Raw genomic sequence first — 18352 nt, 5'->3', positions numbered from 1 at the left:
TATATTGATGTTTAAAAAGAAAAATCTAAACTATATCATTTTGTACTTTCATACTTCAATTATTGAGCATTCTTGTAACCTCTTGAACTATTTCCTTTAGATTGAGAACTCGTCCCATTAAATATGTGACAAAATATTTGGAATACCTTGTTGAGAGACGCGTGGGAGATAAAAGAATCCTTAAAAATGAATCTACCTAACACAATGAGTCATGGTGGTTCAAGAGATCTGTTCTAATAATTTAAATATGGAACTCGCAAAACAGTCATTGAAACTCTACGGAGGAGCTTTTGAACAGTGATGTAGCATGTCATATTCCTCTCATTACGAGTTTATGGTAATTAAGAGGGGTTCTGTGAATACCGAATAGTTTAAATATGAAACTCCCAAAATAGTGATAGAAATAAGAAAAGTGAGCTTACAATGCTTGGCAATACATATGTAAATGGATACAAGTCTGTCAAAGAGAATAGACTAAAAACTTACAAAATTACAACACAGAAGTAGCATTACGCTACATGGAAGATCAGTTTATATGTCTCCCTATGCTACAAAGCTACTCTCCCTTTTGCCACCAAAAGGATAATACTTGCTGCTAGCAAACTGGATGCTGATCCACGTCCATTCAAGATGACTAGGTTTTATTATGTTTCATATACACAAAGTTTTACATATTTTACTGGATCTCAACTCATGAATCAAAACATTCTTAAAGTTGTCAAATTGCAAGAGATCTCACCTCATCCACTTTCCAGAGTTCTTCATACTTATACCACCTCATCAGCCCTTCATCATTTCGACAGCGCTGACACATGATGCATGAGTCACTCATGCAGGTTAGGAATTTGTGTAACCTAGATGCTTTTTCGAGAATTGAATCATCAAGCTTGGCCAGAATTTTCTTTGGTGCAGGTGGAGGATCTTCAGTAATTACGCAATGAGATATGTTGAGCACTTCCAACTTTTTTAACCCGTCCAAGATAGTAACCAAGGCACTTTTAGATAACAATGTGCACCTCACACTCAACACTTTCAAGTTTGGAAGAAATGATACCAGTGTAGATGCAAAGAGCATATCACAGGGCCCCATTATCTTGAGCTCAGCAAAATTTTTGCAACTCCTTGCAATTTCCTCCATGACATACGGAGGATTAGCTATACTAGGCATCGTCAGTGATTCAAGATCTTCCCACATATGAATAGCCCTGCATATTCCTGTCTTTTTTATTCTGTTCCAAGCAGGCATAACAAGACGTTTTAGACGTGGACACCTGAAAAGGAGGAGATTTAATTAGCTGTCTTCTTCGTTCTCACAGTAAACTTTGCTTCACCTGAATTAGAACAATGGAAGATCATAGGGCATCTGAGATGTCAGATGCCTGAACTCTGGAATGGTGCTTGCTGTCGGATTCTTGATTTAAGTTATAGTACTATAGAAAGATGAAGGTTTATTGGGGGAATACCTCTCGGCAGTATAAGTCAACTGATCGTCGCTGACATACAAATTGTAATGGAAGATTAATGTTCGTATGTTTCCACTACTGAGGTTCAAACAAATCTTTAGGAGGCTGGTCAATGTTTTATCAGACTGACAGTCCACATATACGTATGGCTCTAACGGAATTTTGATATAATTTGATTTTAATATCGACAAGTCCAGCGTCATCCAAAGAAGTTGATCAGAACAAGCCAATCGCCACGCACTACAAACATGAGCAAGTCCGGAAGTCAACTCAAAAAGGTCAAAAGACTGGAGTATCTTCACCAAGATATCAATATCAAGGTCCTCCCATCTCCTTACAGAAGAATCTCCTTCTTCCATCACAAAATCTTCAATCTCCTAAATGTTTGGGCATAAAAGCTCCTGTAGAAACAAGAAAGGTTATTACTTCTCAAGATCCATAAAGAATATTTGAATTCTTACGTCAAATTAATGTTGCTGATTGTCATTTTGTTTTCTTGTGAATATACTCAGACCGTGAAGCATAAAAGTTAAGCCCTGCAATACGAAGAAGCATAGAAGAATGTACAAATACATCTGAGTACTGGGATTCCCAAAAGTGAAGAAACTAGGAAAACCTGACCTGGAACTTAAGTTGGTTATAGAAAACGACAGGGAACTAAGTTCTTGCTGCCATATCTGACGGAAGTATCACATTTTGGATAAACATAGTCATTACCAAAAGCAAAATGATACAGAAGGAGGACGTAACATTGATTTGCACATAAAATTCCCTAAAGAGGGAAGTTCAATGTCCCTGGCATTCGGATAGAAAAGCAGAAGACTAGTTATATATTTTGAAGAACTAGACAAGTAACTGGGGAATGGGGCAGTGTCTGCTGAAAAAGATGCATCTGGTTTCCAGGAAACAAATAGAAGGGAATGCAAAAACTTAATACTCCATCCCTTCTATTTTTCGTGAATAGGAACGAAAATAAATTAGTTGACAAGATTTGTGTATTTAGAAAAGAGTAGTTAAAAGATAATATAGTAGTAGTTATAAGAGTTAGGTGAAAGGAAAAAACACCACGTTAAAAGTTTGACTACCATTCATTAAATGAATTCCTAAAACTTGTCAAAGGTATCTAAACAATACTAGTAAGGTACAACAATAAGTATGCCTTAATCTCAAATGTACGGTTCCTTTGTAACCATTCCGCTCTACCCGAGTTCAAATTTTCAATACTACTTTACAACAGTTTATATGGAGTGATATGGACATTAAGGATCTATATAGCCGGCCCCGACTTGCTTAAAGTTGAGTTGGAGTGTACTTCACAACAACTATGCTTCAAACCTAAACTAGTTGAGGTCGGCTATATGAACACTCAATATACATTCCGCTCCATTTGGAGCAGTTCCATTCCAATACTCAAATAACTATTAAGGATTCTCTGTTACTAAAGGTTTTCAATATTTTCTATCGAAATACAAATCAGAAATGAACTAAAAAGACTCCTGGCAAACAACATACTTAATATAAGTGTAGCAACAAAATAAACCTTAATCATAGTCATTGGAATTACCATGGTTCTTGTGCTTCATTTATAATTTGTTTTATGCTATTTTCACAAGAATATCGAGAAATTGTAGGTCCTTCGATACAACTTTGTCCATGTGATTGAATTGTTTACCTCGTCCATTAACATTCAACCATCATGATGTCACACTGGTGCATTTGAACTTCTAACATAGACATTTCCAAACTATAATTCAGTGCCTTCTTTCCTTTTAGCTTCTACATGTGCTACTTGTACCTTCTCATAATCATCACTTATTTTGTCTAGTTTTGTATGACCACACACCATCCTACCATTCACATTTTTACAACACTCATTTTTTCGATATGTCGAACCTCATACCCAACACTCACGCCATATACCATTTGGTCTCACAAATGTCTTATAAAACCTTTCTTTCACTCTGGTATGTATCTCCTTATCGCATAACACTCCTCCATTTCAACTATATGATTTAAACTTATGTGTTGGGTCTTTGTCTATCAGACTATCACACCTTTGACGTGGAAACTGAGCCTAGACATATGAACGGTCTATGTGAACTTACTTTGATAATCTCAGACCTGAATAAAGAGTGTTGTGTTAAATTAACGATCAACGTAGTACTAGTTTATCCTCATAGTAAAGGAATTAATAAGAGAAAAATGGTATTAAATATTTTGTAATGTCCCGAAATGAAGTGTCATATAAATTGGGAGAAAAAGAGTGTTGATATCAATCAAGTCTTCAACAACAGAACCAAGGATAGTTGGTAGGGGGATCTGTATATGACTAAATTCTGAATTGAAAGCTAAACTAGCAAGTAAAACTGATGGATCTTGAATCCTCTTCAAATAAAAGCTGAAAAACACAAGTACTTTTAGATTTAAACTTTGCACCTAAAAGCACAAAAAACATGTTTAAAAGAAAAAGTGAGAGGACCTAATTGAAATAGGAACGTTTTGCTTAGTCTCTGAGTATGCTATCCTGACAACTTGTCAGTGACAAGTATCAAACTTTAATAATCAATTATCCAAATTGATCTATGCATAATTCAGTAGGGATTCCCTAATTGTTCTTGAGTACTCCCTTCGTTTCTCATTTTTTGTGAAGATGTTTGACTAAGCATGACATTTACAATATTCCTTTGATATACTTAGAACTATTTAGTGGTTGAAAAGAGATATCACGTCAAAGTTAAGGAGGGAATAATTTAATACATCTTAAATTCTTAAAAACTGTGATTATAAAAATAGAATGGTTCCAAACATTTTGGGAAGTCCTAAAATGGGAAAAGAGTTGCATAAATTGGAACATAGGGAGTACAAATATTTCAGGATGCAGAATATTCTTTATTTCTCTTTTGAAAATTGGTAATTCATATTCCTAAGCATTAAGGGCTATGCTGGCCACCTCCAAGAAATTATCCAGGATGCAGAATATTCATCCCAGAAGGAGCTTAAAGAATGGATAGGAACAGAACTTAAATGAAATGGGACTTCAGTGTGGTTCTTGTCGTCTTCTAATAAACAAACTAGAGTTCTCACCAGTCACCATACAACATGTTCCTCAAAGAGGAAGTATCAAATTAAGTATAAACAATCAATTATGGAACACCAACATTACTCAAGAAATTACCAGCTCACAGACAAAATCTCTAACTCAACCCCTGCTGTTACAGCTCAAATCAATGTCAGCTACAAATTGTATTGATTCTTTGATCAAAGATATTAATTTATCACACCTTGTGTTCCCGATCAGCCATACTTATAGGATTGAAGGAAAGGATGGGTAATTAAATCAAGTAGAAGAAAATAGAAGTTGCTCCACAGCCTAAACATCAATGTGAACACTTAAGACTGCCTTTCCGCAATGTCCCCCGGACTTTGGTCTAGTGATAAGAGCATAGCAAGTATTATCTGGGTTAGGCGCACATCACAGGTTAGAAGCATGTTGCAGAAAAAACACTTGTATTTAAGTGGAGAAGGATAGAGGATCTGGGTTCATTATCCACTGGATTCCAAGCCGTGTGTCAATGGCCATCAGGAATCTTTCAGTTGTCAGAAATAACAAAATTCCTTTACGAAATGGCTTCAATCGCAAGCGTATGTGCCAAAAAGGATACTTTGAACATTAGGTTTTTAATGTAGGTCAAGAGAGTAGATCGCACACCTATAATGGACAGCAAAGATGCTGTATATCAGAGACTGATTTTGTGCTGGTATCGCTGAATTCAGAAACAAATCCTCAGGGATTTGAAAGCCTTTGGAGTAGCCAAAGGATCAGCAATAAATTGAAGCATCAAGAAGGAAACAAGTAAACAGAAGATTCCCTGCCAGCCTGGCAACGAATATCAAAAAGAAGAAAAGGTCTAGGAATTCTAGTTAGTAAAAAGCTTCAACAGAAACTTGCTAAATAGAGAGGCCCATTTAGCTTCGGTGTGTGTGTGTGTGTTCCTATGGGTTTCTTTTATCCTCTCTATCTATGGCCTATGCCAATTAGTCTTATACAGATGAATTGTGTGTATTGGTTCAGATAAATCCATTTTCTATAAAAAATCAAAAACAAAGAATTCCATGCCTTTATTGACCTGACATCAGTGAGCTAAAGATGTGTAATATCCTATCTAATAAACCTCTTCCCATTCTCACGGTCAACCTCCCGCACCTCCTCACTAGGGTATCTATGCTCCTCCTCTTCACATGCATGAATCATCTCAGTCTCGCTTCGTGCAACTTGCCCAACCACGGAGGTCACTCCCACCATGCCTCGTATATCTTCGTTCTTAATTTTGTCTCTCCTAGTATGCCCCGATATCCATCTAATCCTCCTCATTCCGCTATCTTCATCTTCTAAACGTGAGAGTTCTTGACAGGCAACACCTAACCTCATACAACATAGTTGGTCTAACTACCGCTCTATAGAACTTACCTTTAAGGCTCGGTGACACATTTTTATCACATAGGACATCGAACGCGAGCCTCTATTTCATCCACCCAGCTCCAATATTATGTGCGACATCCTTGTCGATCTTTCCATTTTCTTTGATTATAGACCCAAGATGCTTAAAGCTTCCTCTCGTGGGGGTCACTTGTGTATCGATCCTCACTTCCCCATCTCCCTTGGTGTCATGAAATTGCACCTCATGTACTCTGTTTTAGTCTTGCTCAACCTAAAGCCTTTGGACTCTAGAATGTGTATCCAAACCTCTCCATACTATGTCATCTCTTTTACAAATATCACTTTTTTCCTAGCTTCTTTCTTATCTTTTTATCTTTACCTTCAACTTTTTCCCTTTAATTTGTGAACTAGATTTCCTTTAGATAATAATAATATTATTAATCGAATTTAAAGTATGAAAACTCATTAATAACAGTTGTAAATTGAATGACATTTCTTGATGCCTTAAGTGAAACTTTCTACTTCATCCCAAAAAAAAAACTTTCCCATCAATCTCTCAAACTACTAACATGTATCTACAGAGTTTATAGGTAAGATGTCCAGAAACCCTATTTTCTCTTTTTTAGTAAAAAGAAGACAAAATAACCAAAGCACCATTTGCATTTAACACACACACAGGTAAAAAAAAATGCTAGAATAATTTTCCAAAAGAATCATCACGATAACAAAATGATAGTTTATCACAAGTAAATTAAAACCAGCCTCTACAAAGATTTAAACTTTAAGAACAAAAAATTACCCCATTTGATCATACCACACTAATAATTGAAATGCAGAAAAACAAAGAAACAAAAATCCAGACAAGCATAAATTCAGACCTGTATGAGCAAAAAAATCAAATCTTTCTGCAATTAAACTCCAGAAGATGCCAAAAAATAAGACAAGAAAGCTTCATAAGGTGTACAAACATACCCAGAACAAGTTTTGGAATCAAGATCCAACTTTGAATCAAAAATTAATTCGAAAAAACAACCTTAAAGAATGGGGAAAAAAAGAGAGAACGAGAGAGAGATTTAGGACATGCCTTTATTTAGAACATAGGTAAATTATTGGATCGTTGTTTCACTTGAGAGTGTGTACCAAAAAAAATTGGGTGAAAAATACGGGATGATAGTGTAGCTGTGATGAGGAGTGAGATTCGGATACGAGGAAATATGTGAAATGACGATAATAACCCCACGCACGGACAGGTCCTAGTTCCTACTCTTTTTGGTCGGTCTGGTAATTTAAATTCACAATCTTTAAAATTTGAGGTGTGAAATGTTTATTATTCGAGTAACTCTCTATTAGTATTATATTATAAACTTAGTTTCTGGCAGTAATTGTAAATCTTTTACATTTTATATGGAAATAGTTTAAAGTATAGCCAAATCTCTTTGATATGTGTTGTTACACATATATACTGACGATTTAGATGTTATAAATAAAAGTATGTATAAAAAAAAAATCATAGTTTTATGTTATAAATGAAAAAATATATATTAAGTTTAAAATCTCAATTATTTTTCATAATTTAATAATTAAAAATTAAAAAGACTAATACATTACTAATAAATTTATGATTAGTTATACTATACCGATAAAGAATTAAATGTAAGAAACATATGCATTTTAAATTGAAGTTTAAAATTTTCAAGTTTGACGTAAAAACTCTATAATTGTAGGTTGTTTATTTGAATAAACGAAAAAAAAAAAAAAAAAAAAATTATTTGAATAAACGAAGACTTTTTGTCCATACTTTCACCGAAAGGATATTCAATAGTTTTCTCTGGAAAATTGTCTAAAGAGCATAGCAATTGACTCTTCTATCTTACCTAAAGTAGCTTACTATGTGTATAACATTAAAGATGATTGTCATAAATATTTTAATATTTTATTTTATACATAATATATTTTTTATAAAATATTATTGCATAATATTTAAGTAATTTTTTAAAGAGTGTATTGCTATAATGAATGTCGTTGTATTAATTTTACCAATAAAATGTTGATATGGAGAAGTAAAATATAGGGAAAATTACGCGGTTAAGCAAATTTATAATATTTAATTACTCATCATAGCTATAGTTTGTTATAATTAATATTCGCGATTAACATTATACATTAATTACGTGGGTTGACTTGAGTTTGTATAATTAGCCACGTTTGTATATGTATAATTAGCCACGTTTGTATAATGCGCAGCTAACAATTCTTTGTTTGATTTGTATTTGTATACGATTGTTTGTATTTGTATATGACGATAATTTCCTTTGATTTTTCAGTTTTGTCATCATATACATTCAATCTTTTTGTGTATACCTTTTTAGAGTTTGTATAAAGTGTAGTTTTTGGATTTTGTATGATATGATTTATATAATGTAATTTGTATAATATATTTTATATAATTGTTTAAAGTTCATATATTTATATTTGTATCAAATTTTTATTTCGAGTTTTATTATATTTGTATAATTTCAGACTTTATATTACTCAATTATACAAAAACACGTGAATTATACAAACGTATCTGCGAATTATACAAATTATTGTCCTCTCTCGCTCGCCTCTCTCCTCCCTCTCCCAGTCTAGCTCGCCTCTCTCCTCCCTCTCCCAATCTCGCTCGCCTCTCTGCTCCCTCTCCCAATCTCGCTTGCCATATATACAAATGCATATGTATAATATACAATTATCTAACCGGTATACATATGCAATTCACCTCTCTTCCACTCTTTACCCTCTCTCGCTTGCCTCTCTCCTCTCTCTCCCAGTCTCGCTCGCCTCTCTCCTCCCTATAATATGTAGCTACGAATTGTAATTATCAAACTATAGCTATGGGGAGTAATTAAGCTATTTTTGAGTGGCTATATGTGAAAGTTCCTCTAAAATATAACATGGAAAATTGATTATGAAGAAAAAAAATCATACCAATATAGTGAAATAATGTTATAAAGAGATTGATTGTATCATTTTACCTGTTTTTAATAAATTAAAAAATATATATGAAAATAGTTCTTGTATAATTATACGCATTTTCACTTCTTGTATTTATCACTTTTATATTTGTTTTATACGTGCAAAATTTTTAACTCATACTCATATGCCTTTAATCTAGAGTTCTTAGTTATCGTTGTTAAAAAAAATGTCACAACCTAAAAACCTAAAATCTAAAAGGTTGTGATAATATCTATATTAGTGATGGTAAATGGCCATTTTGATTAGAATTGGGCAAATTAAAAACGGATCGAGCTAAACTTAATTAAATTACAATTCTTCCATATAAATATGGATAAAAATGAATTTGAAAAGATTTAAATTGGATAAAATGGTCCTAACTTGTTTAATCCCCTAAAATTAAAACCTTTAAGCCTTTGGCTAAGTTAATTGAAATCAACTTTAACAATAATTTCTTTTACACATAATACAAACCCAAAAATGTATTTCACAACATCATTCCTGTTAGTTTACTTTAGAGGAAAATAACGGACGCAAATAAATACATCAAAATATATATCTTTACTACACACCCTTTCTCATGCTAAGTTATAATTAATTAGTATAAATTCTTGTTGGAAAACTATATGCACAGCGAAAACATATCAGAATCTTACTTTTTATATGAATAATAGATAACCAAATCGTTTATGCTAGAACAACATATAATATGCTAGAACACATAAACCTACTGAAATTTAATTCAAGAATTACCTCTTGAAGCGTGAGCAGATACCTTCAAGCGAATCCATAAATTAGATTGACCTTCAAGCGAATTCACATGATAGACAACAACTTTGCAGTCTTCTACAATGATCCCAAGTTCACATCCGAACTCTCTCAATACTTGTGTGGACAAGTATGAATAGAAAACTAATCATTTTTTTCTAGGTTAGGAGAATCCCTACTTATAGAGATTTTTTCCTAATCCAAAGAGGAGAAGAAAACTACGTTTTTTTCTTTGAACAAGAAAACCAACGCCTCATTCCCCAAGAAAAACCAACGCTTCTTTTCCCCTTTGCCCTTAGAAATAGGATTTTGAATTTTAGTTAAATATGGGCACGGTAGGGACCACATAATTAATTACTGATGCTTCCTATTATGGAAATAAATCCAAATAATTAATTTGAATTATTCTTACCACAATAAATTACAAATCATTCCACTAGAAATTTATAATTACACTCTTCTATTTATATTTCGAAATTCCCCATTAAACACTTATGTAATTCTCCATGTTAAGATTACAGATATTAATCAATAAATTAAATAACTGACGAATTCAACTTAATGATTAATTTTCTTTAGAGCACTACTTAACTTATTTCATGTGTCGGATTCATAAATCCATTTGCAAGGTTTGACACATGAAAACTTATAAGTTTCTCAAAAAGGCATATCAATCAATCTCTATAACGAGACATGGATTTCATCAACTAACTTATTATTTTACCAATATATATTATTATCATCCAATCTACCAAGTATATTGACCCATCTCAGAATCTCACCTTTTAATAAACCAAAACAATAATTAATATATACAGATCATAATAGTTATATCAGGATTAAGAATATAAGTACATTTAATAGTTTAGAGAATATGCTTTGTCAGTCAGTCTAAAGCAACTATACTCTACTCGGTCCCGTTCAATACATACAAAATGCACTAACACAAGAAGTTGAAACTATATTGTTCCCATAATCAAGATAAATTACATATAATCAGGGGCGAATCTAGGATTTGGAGGTCGTGGGTGCCACAACGTTCAAGTAAGATAAAATGATCGGTTGCTTTAATTTTGGGTTACAATTTGGGTTACTGATTATTTTTTTTTATAAACAAATCGATCAAATATGCATGTTAGTAATATTTTCTTTTAGATATTCTGAGATTAGAGATAACTAAACAATTCAATTTTTTTTCCTTTTTGGAATTAGATGTCTTATTCGCTGAAACTTTGAGAAAAAAAATAAAATTTCACATTAAAATTTGAGCTTGTATAAACCATCTAATAGTATTAACATAATATATTCATATTACATTGACTTTATGTGTTGTTGGAGATATATAGTAGGGAAAGAATAAAAATTGTAGTTTCAGCCTAGTCATCTTACTTAGCAAGAACGTCGGTGAAGATTGAAAGAACCTTTATTTTTTTTTAAAAAAACTCTAATAATAATAATCATCATTTTTAAAACATATTTTTAAAACTACTATTTGAATATATTCTTAATAATATTTATTTGACGTTCATAATTTAGTACTCATTAATTGATAAAAATAAACATGTAACACCCATATCAAGAGATTAATAATTAGTGCAAGAGAAAGTAAAAAAAATAAAATTAAAAATTAATCATGAAAAGGAGTCAATTTGAATTAATAAAGAATAGTAAATAAATAAGAATGAATGGTGAAAAAAAAAATTAAGCACCTTTACTTACAATTAAGCCCTTTACATACTAATGAAAAAGACAAAAAAGAAAAGAAAAGAAGAACTAAAAATAAATCATGAAAAGGAGTCAATTTGAATTAATAAAGAATAGTAAATAAATAAGAATGAATGGTGAAAAAAAAAATTAAGCACCTTTACTTACTAATGAAAAAGACAAAAAAGAAAAGTAAAGAAGAAAAGGAGCAAGCAAAATATTAAGTGTTGGCAGTGAGGTTCGAACCCGCGTTGACTGTGTGGCAGACTAACTCCTTCGCCAATTGAGCTGTTCCGCATTTCAGTCAGTGGGTGGCAAAAGTAATATATATTGAATTATTATGCATATATACATATATAAACGACGTTTTTTCCGAGATCACTGGGTGCCGTGGCACCCCCACCTGTCCACATAGATCCGCCCCTGCTATTAACCATGCATTTAGATATAATACATTATAACAATCGTGATGGTTAAAAGTCTAAGTGGGAGATTGTTGGGATATATTCTATTAACCATATGTTTAGATATAGTAGTTATTATAGAATAATTATTTATTCATTTTTAATAGATCATATACTTGTTTATGGTGTCTCTTTACTTATATAGTAGATGATTTAGTGTATAGAATTTTAGCTTATACATAGCGGATTAAATCATCGACTCTTATAAGTATAATTTTTTTTGTTTACAATCTAATATGAGTCTAACTTCAGTTTATAATTTAATCATGATAAAATATACTTATAATTTAATACAAATATTTAATGCTTATAAATCTTTACTACATTTCATATCCCCGATCTTTAAGAAGAAAAAGAAATCAATAATTATAACAGAAAATATTCCTTCTTATCCAAGTCCTTAAAAAATAATCACAATCATGAAATTTTAAAGTTTTACAAGTGAATAGGGTGTTCATAATTTGATAATTGAACCAAATTAAAAAATAAATTGGATGATTAGATTAATCGACATTTTTTTTAAATTTGGTTTAGTTTGATTTTAAATTTCAATTAATTTTTTTATTAATTGACCCAAACAATGTTTGAAATTTTAAAATCAACTAAAATTTTACCTTATATTAATTGTACTAAAGTGAAAATAAACTCATACATATAATATTTAAGATGCTTAACATTTAGATGGAATCTACCCAACATTTAAAGTAATTTTAGCACAAAAAATATATGGGAAAGCTCAACATTAAAAGGTTATAGTTTCTTAGATCCATGAGTTTCTAGTTGTTGTCGAAGTAGACAACGTGTATCAGTGAACTGATTTCCTCCTGTATCAATTTGTGTTGGGTTGTGTTTGGGTCAGATTATATATATTGTGTTGAACTTATTTTATTTAATTAGTTTAGTCTACGTGTTTTGCACGCGTATCTTACGTTAATCAATAAAAGTAGACTTCGAGATGTCCGCATTCTCTCACTCTTTATTGTATATTTTTGTTTCTTTTTTCAACTTGGGTCAAATCATGTACATTGTGTTGAACTCGTTTTATTTGTAGAAGATGAAGAATCGGAAGTTTCTATAAACTTCGAGATATTCTCCTCTTCTCACTCTTTGTTGTCTATATATGTTTTTTTTCCGGTTTGTGTTGGGTCGTATTTTTTGGATCAGATTATGCACATTGTGTTGAACTCATTTTATTTAACTAGTTTAGTGTACGTGCTCTGTACGCATGTCTTTCATTAATCAATAAAATTATATATTTAAATAAAAATATTAAAAAGTAACAATTGATATTAAAATATATGCTATATCTATTTAAAAGATATAAATAAATATTGTACCTTAAATATATTATTGTCTGTTGTATCTCACTTTATCTTCTTCTTCTTTGCAAATATTTTGTTGAGTTTATATTCTCTTTTACCGCTTAGACTAGATAATCATTAATAAATTTAGCGTCAATATTGATAATTTTCTTTAAAGTGCAATGTATATTTATTCATGTGAAATATAATGCTGCGAAAACTACAATTCAAATTTTAGTTTAATTTGACATTATGATTTATTTGTTATCATTATAAATCACAAATATATTTGAATTAATGAACAAATCTTCTAAATTATGATTAGAAAACAATGTTAACTTTGATACAATAATTTTTATTTTTTTTAATCTAAGTATGCTTTCGACAAAAAGAAAAGATATTAACTTCAATATATCATATGTACAAATATTTAATAAACACTTTAACAACACAAATAGTATTAATTTAAATGAGAAATAAAATTCAGAAGAAATCATGCCTTCAAATCCCCTCATAAATAACTAACCCAAAATTTAAGTCACACCGCACACGCTCTAGGTGAATCTTCCTTCACCTCCACAAGAATTTTGAAGAATTTCTATATAGAGTTATTCATATATTGATTGAAAAACATCTACTAATTTAATTTTAACAACATTAGTTGTATCAATATGATTGGAAAATAAAATTAAGAAAGAAAATGTCTTCAAATTTGCTCGTAGTTGGCATGAAGTCTCAATCACACGCTCCACATGAATCTTTCTTCACATACACAAGAGTACTGAAGAATCAATCAATAATGACTTGTGTAAATTTATTCAAATATATCTCCCTTTGCCACAAAGCTACTCTCCCTATGTATCAATAGAATTAGGGCATGCCTTTAAAACATAGGTAAACTGTTGTGAATGACATACAAAGGTACGATTGTTATTTCACTTCAGAGTGTGTATGGGTGAAAATGTGGGAAGATAGTGTAGTTGTGATGATTAGTGAGATTTGATACAAAGAAAAATGACTATAATAACCTCCACATATTGGTAGATGCCTCGACTATCAAATTGTGATTTGATTGAGAGCATTCAAATTTAAGTGTCATCCTATCTGCACCTACTGTAACTTGATTTCGATAAAAAAAATTAATTTGAAGAATCAATTAATTATGACTTATATATATTGATCGAAAAACGTCTAATATTTTAAGCTTAACAACGTAAGCATACCAATATGAAAAAGAAATAAATTCTAGGGAAAAAAACATGTCTTTAAATTTGCTCATAGTTGACAAAAGTTTCTATCACACACTCCACATGAATCATTTTTCACCTGCACAAAAAATACTGAAGAATCACAATAATGACATATATAAATTTGTTCATATATAAATTGAAGAAGGCCAAATAACTTTACAAAGACAATCAACATATCGATAAGTGAAAAAAATAACGATATTTATGAAAAATTATATCTAAAAGAATTAATTTTTCTTTCGACCTTAAAGATTTATTGATGAAAACTTTTTTCATATTTGAAATTAGTATTGAACTTTTCTTACCATCACCCTCTATAAAGTATCACTTATATAGTAAAAGAAATCTATTTAATTAAGATGATAATTTACTTGGGGTGAAAGTTTATTTTTCAAAACAAATAAAATAGCAATTTTCAATTGTAAAAAGAAAAGAAAAGTGAGTACTATTTTTTTTTTAATGTATTTTTGTCCTATAATATGAATGTGTTCCTTAATTTAAATAGAAATACTTTTATGGACGATTTTTGTTGCCCTAATTAATGCACTGTTTAGGATTTTTGTAAAATGACATTAATTCCCCTTAACCTAGTATTTGCATATATTTCCGTACTAGTTACTAAGAGCCCGCGCATTCAATAATTTTATATTTAAAATTTATTAAAGTCATAAGTATAATTTACGTATAGTTATAAAATATAATAATATTTAATCAATAACAGCATAATAATAGAAACGATAATTAATTATGCTTTAATTTTTTTCATTTCAGGCCCTAATTAATTAATTTGTTTCAAGTATTATTTATTTTATTTGGATTCATAAAGTTATATTGTGTTTGATTATACTTTTATGATATGTGGAATAATATCATTATATATTATTGATTTAAAGTGACCTAGAAAACAAATTATAAGTTGTTTTTTTTCGAATTTAAAACACAACTTCAAATTGAATTTTGAATTTTCCAGTCAAACACAGATTTTCAAAAAGTCAAATTAATTATGAAAATTATGAATCATAATTTTATCGCCAACGTTCCGGTAACTTAGAGGTGAAAGAAAAATGAGTCACGTCGTAAGAATTTTTTTGTCTTTTCCATATTAACAAAAAGAACATGCAGTTACTTTAATAATTTTGCTTTGTCCTTTGAATTTTTGAGTAAAATATACTCTTCGATCACTTTTATTTGTCCATCATATTAATTTATTTTTTTTACTTTTGCTTAAGAGAAATTTTTTTAATCGTTTTATCCCCAACATTAATATATTCCTTAAATCATTTCCCAAGTCCTAAAATTAAATAACAATTGCCATGAATGTTGCCATAAAATATTCATATCAGTTATTAATTTAAGAACTGGTGCAAGATAATTAATCCATAACATTAAAGTATGAAGACATCCCTATAGCTCAAAGTTACAGTGTGACATTCTCTAACAATCAACAGAAAAGAATGGTGGAGTTATCAATGATCTACCTAAAAAGAGCTTAATTAGGAATCATTTGGTGTAATGTATACTATATAATGATTCCAGATAAAATACAAGATTATTTTATTATATGTTTGTTGGAGGTATTAACTAGTTATTGAATTATTTATCCCATAATTTATATCATGCTCTCTTTGTCTCTTTTTACTTGTCCAATTTTGACTTTGTACTTGTCCTTTTTTGACAAATTAAGAAACGACAATATTTTTACCTATTATATCCTCAATTTATTTAGAGAGTTAGGGGTCGTTGGGTACAAAAATAAATAATTCAGGGATTAGTAACACATGGATTAGTAATGCAGGGATTAATAGTGCTTGATCCTCTCCTCTTTTCTCTTCTTCTTTTCTCTCAACTAGAACCCTAGGCGTAAACTAGGATTATAAAACTGAACCTAATAGGATTAGACCCTTAAAATATTATTAAAAATGAATTAAATTTGATTGGGTAAGGAAAAAGACCAAAATACCCCTCTTTATTTTCGGATAACTTTCCTTAACTGGTCAGCCTATCTTCAAAAGGTCATATCTCACTCATCCGGCCTTGAAACTTAGCAAATTTAGAGGCGTTGGAAAGATAATTCAAAGATCTTTCCTACGGTTTCTGGTAGAACACCTAACTCATTTTGAGCTAAGAGTTATGGTCGTTTGAAGTCGACCCAAAACTCATACTTAGCTTAACTTGCAAAATTTCAGATTTTGCTATTTCCAATTTAATTCTTTTTGGAACTCAAGGTGCTACATCTAGTGACCTTAACACTTAAGAAATTTTAATTCCTCGGTAAAATCCTACTCACAACGAAGGATGGTTCAAGTCTTTGCTTAAAAAATTTCTGGGGTGTTGCACAAATAAACTTCAAATGCAACTGAATTGATATAAAGTAATTAATGAGCTTCTTATTCTTATCGAAATAAAATAATTAAATTAATTATAATGATTCAAAATTATAACCATAATTTAAACTAAACTAATTTAATAAAATACTTACTAAAATTAAAATCTTTTTGAGATGATTTTCGAAATGTTTATAAAATATACTAATTATATAAAACATATATGTCACTTAAAAATTATAAAAATGATAAAATTAATTAAAAGCAACTTGAAAAATATTTTAAACTGTATAAAAACTAATTATTTCAAATCATTTGGAATTAAAGAAGCTTGTTGATTAATCTATAACGTGGATGGCCAAAATTGGGTGTCAACTGCCTCTCATTTAACTGGGATGGATGAAAGAGATCCAAGGCAAATGAAATTGACGAATTCATTTTTGTCTGTCCACTGATTCATCTCTTTGAAAAGGTTAATGGTAAGGATTTCTGAGGAATTATGGTCGGATCCCGGTATTGAGTTTCCTACTTATCTCAGGTTACATGAGAACTCAGGCCACTAGTAGTTCGAGAGACGCTTGATTTAACGCACAATTTTGAAAGAATGCAAAAGCTATTTCGGTGTCGAAGTATGGAAAGGCCGAAAAACTCGAGAACAGAATGATGACAGGATTGTTGGAGTACAGTCGAGTTTTCAACATTAAGTCCGCCTACATATCCCTAAACTTTGGGAATCATACTGCTTGTAGTTCGACTCAGTCGGTTAAAAAGGAAATCTCTTATGCAGATTTCCTTTAGCTTAAGGATGAATGACAAATTATTTGAGCGTGGAAAAGAGGCTTGCAAACATCTCAACTATGAATGTGGGGGCCTTCAAACCCATATGTAAGAACATACATGGACATAACTTCCAAAGCTCTAGGTGTATTGTCACTCGAATTTGAAAATTTTGCCTTCGGTGAGAGTTTGAAAATTTCACCAAATACGAAACTGAAACTATTAAACCCAAGAAAAACCCACACACCTTATGATAGGGATGTGGTTTGATTGTGGTGGAAGTCGCTCCTCAACTCGCGTCCTAAGAGTTTGATATTCCTGTTTGGACTATGTCCCAATTCGCTGCTAAGAAAAATTCCACGTTGTGTTGCGTCCTATTTTGACGTAGTCCATTTCGTGTGTTGCAAAATCTAGAGAAAATTGTTAGTAGAAAATGTAATAAAAATACAAATATAATTTGGGAAAACCTGGTTTAACGTGCCATACGGAAGGAGATGACGATCCAATTTCAAGTGTATTGCTCTTGAAGGAAATGGTGATCCAAAGTGATGTGTCAATTTAAACGAGGTGATGATTCAATAACATAATATAATGTGTCACTTTTTAGGGAGGTGACTTCCCAACATGTCAATTTTTAGGAAGGTGACATCCCAATATAATATAACCTTGTGTCTAAAGGAGGTAATGTCCCAAATTAATAATAACGTGTCGCATTCAGGAAGGTAACGCTTTAATAATAATTTAATGTGTCACGTTGAAGGAAGTGACGCTCCAATAATATATATAATGTGTCCTGTTGAAGGAAGTGACACTCCAATAATAATTTAACGTGCGTTGAAGGAAGTGACGCTCCAATAATAATTTAACGT

The 18352-nt window shown here is 31.1% G+C and overlaps 1 protein-coding gene across 4 annotated transcripts; it reads right to left on the bottom strand.

The window, feature by feature from the left end:
* Positions 1–370: 370 nt before the first annotated feature.
* On the bottom strand, positions 371–7099 carry LOC102600704 (F-box/LRR-repeat protein At3g48880-like). Of its 4 annotated transcripts, none has more exons than XM_006353256.2 (3): positions 6874–7099; positions 1464–1864; positions 371–1271 (listed from the first exon to the last, which is right to left on the bottom strand). In XM_006353256.2, the coding sequence occupies exons 2-3, from the start codon at positions 1820–1822 to the stop codon at positions 719–721; spliced, it is 912 nt and encodes a 303-aa protein (XP_006353318.1). In that variant the 5' UTR covers positions 1823–1864; positions 6874–7099; the 3' UTR covers positions 371–718. The 4 variants fall into 4 exon arrangements, with proteins under 4 accessions (XP_006353318.1, XP_006353319.1, XP_006353320.1 ...); XM_006353257.2 differs by having other exon boundaries at positions 6986–7098; XM_006353258.2 differs by lacking the exon at positions 6874–7099 and adding an exon at positions 6780–6867.
* Between the last annotated feature and the right edge of the window lie 11253 nt (positions 7100–18352).

This window comes from Solanum tuberosum, unplaced genomic scaffold, assembly GCF_000226075.1.
Source record: "Solanum tuberosum cultivar DM 1-3 516 R44 unplaced genomic scaffold, SolTub_3.0 scf00154, whole genome shotgun sequence".
NCBI lineage: Eukaryota > Viridiplantae > Streptophyta > Magnoliopsida > Solanales > Solanaceae > Solanum > Solanum tuberosum.
The sequence above is the reverse complement of the archived record's forward strand: the minus strand, read 5'-3'. Positions and strand labels throughout refer to the sequence as shown.